At 28.7% G+C, this 7,958-nt stretch overlaps 1 protein-coding gene across 1 annotated transcript in view; it reads right to left on the reverse strand.

Annotated features, from left to right (window-relative positions):
- LOC111620680 (cilia- and flagella-associated protein 58-like) overlaps positions 1-7,958 on the reverse strand; it is a 47,409-nt gene that overhangs the window by 13,715 nt on the left and 25,736 nt on the right. The window contains exons 9-10 of the mRNA XM_023362659.1: positions 6,245-6,577; positions 5,120-5,341 (exon numbers count right to left, since the gene is read on the reverse strand). Of these exons, the coding sequence (XP_023218427.1) occupies positions 5,120-5,341; positions 6,245-6,577 (555 nt within the window). The remainder of the gene's footprint in view (positions 1-5,119; positions 5,342-6,244; positions 6,578-7,958) is intronic.

The raw sequence follows: 7,958 nt of genomic DNA on the forward strand, positions 1-7,958 counted from the left end.
ATATTTAAAAATTTTTAAAAAATATTTATTAATAATTAATAAAAAATTTTAAATGTTTATTAAAAGATGTTTTTCTTGGTTGGCAAGGATATATTTTTAAATCAGTTTTGCTTCAGTCAAGTAGGGATTTTCTCTTTAGCATGAAGGAGAGTTAGGGAAGAAAGTTGTGTGCTTTAGTAAATTCATACAGTTATTCAGATCAATTATTGACTTTGAGGGATATTGATATCTCAAATTTGTTAGAGTTTTGGATAATTACATGTTGGAGTTTAGAAGTAAAGTTTTAGCTAATAATAGGATTCTAGGGAATTATGCTGTGTTTTGATAAAGGATTATTTGAATGCAAATATTGGTTTCTACTTTATTAGGTGTTTTTTGCAATTGAGATAAGGCTCTTTTTTCTTCTTTGAGTGAGAATCTGAATGTGTTTTTTTAACGGAATAATAGTGGAACTATTCTCATTTTTTGCTTTTGCAGAAAGTTAGGAGGAAATCATAAAAAATATTTTGGTTTATGGATTTTATCATTAAGGAAGTTTAGAACATGTAAATTTAGTAAATTTCATGAGTAAATTTTCGTGATAACACTATTATAAGTAAATTTCTCACAAAATTTACTTATAATAGTAGTATGAATAGTGTCATGAAAGAAATTGCTAGTCTAAAGGAATCAAGAATGGTTTTAAGAAGAGCCCCTAACTTGTATAAGAACTTGAGAAATGATAAGGATAGTATCAAAGCGGAGGAGAAAGCAGGGATGTATAAGATTCCTTATGAGAACTTACAACTGGATGTTAAAAAAGATTATATCGGTGTCACCACAAGAAACTTGGGAGTAAGGCTCAAAGAACATAGATATGCCATAAGAAAAGCGTCTAATTCAACAATTTTGTCCCAAATGGCGCAAGCCCAAGGCTCTGAGGTAAAATGGGACGAGGCAACAATCATCAAACCTCTGTCTTCCCCAACTTTAGCAATGATGGTGGAGAAGATTGAAATATACAGAAGTAGGATAGGAGAAGGCTGTTTAAATGTGAGGGATGCCGAGAGCCTGCCTTCGGCATGGAAGTACTTGGTTAAGAAATTTACTAGAAACTTGGACCAGAATTAGTACATTGAGAAGATTTATGTTATTTTTGTTTTATTTAAATTTTATATATTCTTCTGTTATTTTTCTCTTGTAAAAAAATTTTTGATTTAAAATTTTTATGTTCTATTCATGGAACATTTACGTTCCATTTCCATTTTTGACCTGAAGATGGCCTATTAATTGGGCTGAAAACGTTTGTTTTTTACAATTATATTTATTTCTCTGCAAAAAAGGGTGTTTTGTTTCTCTTTAATTAATTTTAGTTTTACAGAGGACGTTGTTGTCTATTTGGCAATTAAATAAGTGTGTGATAGTGTTGTACTTGAGTTTTTCTGTGCCATCCACTCAGCTGTGAATTATTTGGATTTTTGTTTTTTAACCTTTGAACCTTTGAAATTTTGCTGATTTTTCTCCTGGTAGGTTTAGTTTATTATTAATTTTAATTTTCTCTGTTTTTTTTTTATTGGTGCTCACAGCCGGTCAGAAAGACTATTTTATTTATTTTATTAATTTACTTTCTGCCTTAATTATATGGGTGATTATTTCTGTTAACTAGATCTAATATATGTTTTGTGTAACATCTTTATCAAATTTTTGTACTATTCCATACTGTAGACTTAACCTGGTACTAACTAAACATAAATAAATATATTACAATGTTTTGCCTTTATTAAAGGATAAAATTTCTATGAAATTTATGCAAAACAATAGGAGATTAATATGAATATTTTCCAGTTGTTTTATTGTTAAGAATGTTTACCATAACTATATTGATATACAAGTTACTTATTATTATTTAATTTTGTATAAATTCTACTGCAAAAAAAAATTTACAATATATTTCTTACAATATAAACAACCCAAAGCGTGCTCAGCAGAAAATAATAAACTATAACTAAATCAACACCTGTTCACTCGCTGAGAGATTTATTCTTAACACAAACGTTTTCAATCCAATCAATGGATCATCGTCAGGTAAATTAGAACATTTCAAAAAATAGAACAACAAGTTCAAAATACAAAAAATATAAATATTAATAACGGATAACCAATATATTACTAACAGCAAAATAACGTTTTTAAATAATATAATTAATACAAATGCTGCTAAAATTATAAATAAAAATAAAATATTAAAATATAACAAATAAATTGTGTATACAAAATATTAATACTTCAAACTTAATAGACAAATCGATAACACTATATATTAATAATGCTTAATAAACTGTACGGAGTTTCTCAACTAAACTATACAGAGTTTTTTATATACATAATATTAAAGCTCCTGCTCTTATTTGAAGTTTTTAACTGCAAACTTCCATGCGGAAGGAAGTCCCTCGGCATCCCTTGCGTTGATGCAATTCCCTTTAAGTTTGCTTTTATAAATTTCTAATTTTTCGGCCGTTTTTGCCAAGGTCGGGGAGTGTATTTGTTTCAGTATATCTGCTTCATTCCATCTTACTATCGAACCCTCCGTTTGCGCCATTTGAGACAATACTGTGGCATTCGAACCTTTTCTCACATCATATCTGTGCTCTTTTATCCTTACCCCTAGATTTCTAGTAGTAACCCCAACATATTCTTTATCTATTCCTAACATCTGATTCTCGTATGGGATCTTATATACACCTGACCTATCCTCTTTTTTAACTATCCCTTTANCCGCGAATTTCGGGCCAATAAGCTGCCTCGACTTGTTCGATTATGTTATCAACTCAATTTCATATTTATTTTCACATTTTCACTTTGCGGTTCTTCTCTGTTCTTCTTCCGTTATTTACACGTGTAGGTCATTTCATTGTTATCCACATTTGATATCATCACTTATCGCATACTGCCATGATGCTCTTGTCTGAACTGTCAAGAATTAACGCGATTGGCGAAGCGAAGTGACAGTGGGCCAATAGAGAGCAGGATCCTTGCCATAATGCGGTTTGCGCGCCAATTTTTTTTAAGTGCGTTAATCAAGCCGAATAGTTTGGCCGAATATTCGGTATTCGGCCTGAGGCCGAATATACTATTCGTTACAACGCTATAAATGACACTTAATAAAACATTAAACACCTTCCATCGCTGAGAAACGTTTATTTAATAAAACACTAACGTTTTCAGCCTCATGGAATAGACCATCCTCGGGTGTAAATGAGTTGGAACGTATTTTATTAAATAAACGTTTCTCAGCGATGGAAGGTGTTTAATGCTTTATTAAGTGTTTTAAAAACGCTGAGTTTGATATTTAGTTAAATAAATGACAAGGAACAAAACTGACACAATAGTATTATTATTATTAAAGTTCATAAAAAAAAATAAATAAATACCCTTTTGATTTCATTTTGTAGATCTAAAATTTTAGCCTTTTCAACAGCTAATTCTTTTCTAAGCTTTAGATTTTCATTTTCTTCTTGTTTCAATTTTTCATTAGTTATTTTAAGTAATTGTTGTAAATTCTTATATTTTGTTTTCCATAATTCAATTTGCTGCTTATATTGGTTTAATTCCTGAGTAAGATCCTTAATATCTACTTCAGACTCTTTTACTTCTTGTTTTAATTGAATTATATGATGTTGGAACATATCAATATATTGACTTTGTTCTTTGAGGTCTTCCTGTAAAATAATAACAAATACTTAAATGTAAAGAAATATTTAAGGTAATGTAAAACCAAAAATAATTTGTGGAATTTCACTGTAATTATTAAAAATATAGCAATATATAATTTTTAAAACTATAAATTTAAAAATTATGTNTCTCCCCCCCCGGGAGGAATTTCGAAAAATCCCTTCTTAGTGTGCGTTTTCGTGACGTACCCTATCTGTGTACCAAATTTCAGCTTCCAACTCCTAACCGTTTGGGCTCTGCACTTATTATTATCATTATTATCAACTCGTCTTGATTATATTATAGATAAGCATAAAAAACGCAATTTCGTCATCAATACAGCAAGAAAGAAAGAAAGAAAACAAAGCGCAGAATTTAACGGTGAAATTGTAGTTTTTTACGCGATAGATAAAATTTAATAATTTTGTATTAAAACACAGGGTCCGAGAGACCCACTGCGACTCAGCAAGGGCAAAAAGTTACAGAGCTCACTGAGGATTAAGATTACATAAAAAACACATAAATATTTACCTCTAGTATTGTCTTTTCGGGATCTCTTCCTAGATGGTTCTTCATTTCTTGTGAGACATCGCGTTGATCGTTTTTGAGGTACAGACTTACTAATGTACTTAGGACAATTAGGGAAGTTTGATGAATATGCATCCGACGTTAATGCCCAGCGATCTCGTGGAATTTCTACTTTCTGTCCATTTATAACATGGGAACAGGTTTTTAAAATAAATCTACTCGCAAAATGTACGTCACAAACGTAACATTTACTTGTTAGCATCTTGTCGTCTCGTGGAATGTATCGCATCCACTCCCCAATCTTATCGCTAGGAACACGGAAAAAATGTCTCTTCTCGTTCGATGACTTATATCCTGCCTTGCATCCTGGCACAAAGCACGTTAGCATTTTTATGTAGCTAAAAAAACAATTATTATAGGTCGAAATCACTGACCTCAGTATATACCTAGCAAGAACAACGCTCTTCTGCTAACAGTGGCGCCAACTAGCGGCAAATATTGTCTCTAGCTAAGTTTGAACTATTAGTCGAAGGACCAGTTAATCTACCGACTCTGGTAGTGTCTTGCCCATGTACAGTACATCATACTTTTCCTTTTTAACAATAAAGTGATACTGGTCATTTATCTAACTCTGTTCAGGAGAAACTTTTGAATTGAAAAAAACAACTTCTACTCCAAACCAGAAGTTTGTATATAGTTAATCAGGCTTCCTACTCTTAAGCCTTCCATATCGATACAACTTTTATCTATCTAACTCTATTCTCGAGATTAAGGAAGGACAGAGAACAGATGGACACCAGAGGGAATTTATAGGTCTGCAATTTTTGAAAATTGCAGCCAAACAAAAATTATATATTTTATTGTAAAATTACCTTCATATAGTAAAAAGAATTTTACATACCTTTAATGACAGACACTTTTTATTTAACTGTTGGCGATAATATTGAACTTCTTTCATAGCAATGGCATTATAAGGGTGAACATGTTGCTTTATAGAGATTATATCTGATTCTTTCTGTTTTAATTTTGATTGCAATTGTTTAATTTTATATGTTTTCTCAGCAAGTAGTTCATGAAGAATACATATTTGTTGTATTAAATGAAATTTCTCAGGTTGTGTACTCTAAATAAATTAAAAACTTCTTTATTATGTTAGTGAAAGATAAAAATTTTGTTAAATTTTACTAACTTAAAATAGAAAAGATAATTACATTTAATGTATTAAGGAATTTATACAAAAATTTTCCTCCCTTTAATTACTATAATTATACTTTTTAAATGATAAATCATTTTTCTTGAAATTATTTAAATGTAGAAATAATAATGATAGCTAAATTTGATAAATTTAGCTGAAATAAATTTTATATAATTAAAATTTAAATAAATATTATAATTGTAATCAAATTGTTTCATCTAAATTAATTTGACACCCAAATTACAATAAATCCTGTACTATTACTACATTAAATAATAAAATATATTATATTTTTGAAATATTAAATTCAATATGGTCTTGTCTAATTTTTTAAATATGTTAAACAATTTTGACTCTAATATCACTAGTCACACATGTATATTGGTACATACAATACATAAATTGTCTCAAACAATAGAATTTTGAGTTTTAAAATGGTAAATTTCTGAGTTTTATACTCATACAAGTCAAACTTCAAAATAAAATTAGAATAATTTTAAATTACAGAATTAAACCATAATGTATTTTGGTTTAAATAATCTTAATGTAAAATACATAGGGTAAAATATATTAAAATTATACTCAGGTTTTAAATATAAAAATTCAGATGATAAATTATGAAAGAAATTTTGAACTTATTGCATTTTTCATTTTTTTGATAAATTTTAAACAAATAATCAAACAATATAAATTTCTATTAAACTTTAAAATTACAATATATTATTAGAGAAACAGGTAAGAACATTAAAAACAATGTGGATATTGTTTTGTTTATTCATTTGAAACAATACATATAAAAAATTACAGTATATTAAAGTCCTTATTACTTACCTCTATTATTCTCCATCTATGTATGTTGGTTGGAGATTCAATTACATGCATCAAAGCTGAATTGTTTATATCTTTTTTGAGCAATTCTTTTTTTGATTGCTGTAAATCAAATTGCATTTCTTCAAGCAAATTTCTACTAATAGTTAGAGAGGATGTTTTATTATTATCTTTAGATTGAAACTTTAATGACTTCATTTCATTTATTTGTGAAGCAAATTCCTTCTTTTCTAGCAAAAAATGTACTTCTGTATCTTTCAGTTTTTCTTTTAAGGATAAAATTTCTTTATCTTTATTAGATAATTTTGATGTCAACTGATATTTTTCTTCTTTCAGCTGTAAACAAATATATCTTTACTAATAATAAACTAATGAAACATGTTGATATAGCGATAACCTTTCTAATGATTTTAAAACAAAAAAAGTTAATCATAATTCTAAATTAATTACCTATAATTTTATAACTTTTAGTAAAAAATAAACACTAGTCTAAATATAAGCACAACTTTAACTTTAAAAATACATTCATTCTGATTGGTTCAGACAATACATTCATTTATAAATTAGTAAGATTATATAATTAATATTTTTAATCATTTACATTGCATTTTTACTTTCCCAGCTGTTATATATAACAGAGGGAAAGTGTGACAATTGGTCAAAAAAAATGATCCACCCAGATTTTTACATTTTTGGACTCAGGACACTCGAAACATTGAAAAATGCAAAAAATCGGGTTTTTTTCTGTATATATGGATGTTAGTGTGTGTGTTTGTTCACCCTCTTTGAAACTTAATAACTCCTGTGCTTTTTGTTGAAAATTTCTGAAATTTTGCAGGGAGATTTGTGTATTAGGAGGATGGATACTATAAAATTTTGGTGGTTAAAGGTCAAGGGGGTGTGGAGATAAAGGAATTGTGTCATATCTTGAGTAGGGTTTGGAATAACTAATGAAATTTGTTATTAGCATTTACAATTTTTATAAAACCCATCTTTACCCTCAAAATTAAGATGTTTTTTTTTGCCCTTTTATAATAGTTAAAAATATAAAAATATTTTTAATAAAATATGATAACAAATGGCGTCACCAAAATTTTAAATGCTGCCAGAAAAGTTGAGCAACTCATTGCTAGTTTTTTAAAATGTATAATGGATAATTATAAGCATAATGAGGAAAAATTTTTCTGGCTGGTAACTTTAACTGGCTTAATAAGGCATTTTTATTAATGAGATAGAGGATATTGAATGGTATGAGTATTTTTCAAATTTTTATGAATCTTAATTACCTTATTTGCCAGACTTTTCATTGTATAATATTTTAATTGTAGAGATGAAATTTTGGATGTAGATATTGATGAGAAATGAACCTCCATCTCTCATCAGTGAGGTGACTGCTAGAATCCAATAGAGTTTTACTAGTGTGTACCAGACATTTCTCAGTACTTGTTTTCTGTTCTTAATAGGATTTTTAAAAAAGAAATGTTTCTGTAGACATGGTATGTTAAGGCTGGTATACACGGTAAGGAAATCCTCAAAGGATGTGCTTAACAGACGAAAAAAACTCGGATATAACTGGCTGGATCGAACATAGTAATTTACAAAACTTATTAAAATATCTCCCAACGTATAAAGAATTATTTTTATTTAAAAATGGATAGATAGAAAAAAAAATCACGGTTAATCCTCAAAGGATTTCCTTACCGTGTATAACAGCCTT

This window comes from Centruroides sculpturatus, unplaced genomic scaffold, assembly GCF_000671375.1.
Source record: "Centruroides sculpturatus isolate CEXI.00-Female unplaced genomic scaffold, Cexi_2.0 scaffold287, whole genome shotgun sequence".
In the NCBI taxonomy this organism is placed as follows: domain Eukaryota; kingdom Metazoa; phylum Arthropoda; class Arachnida; order Scorpiones; family Buthidae; genus Centruroides; species Centruroides sculpturatus.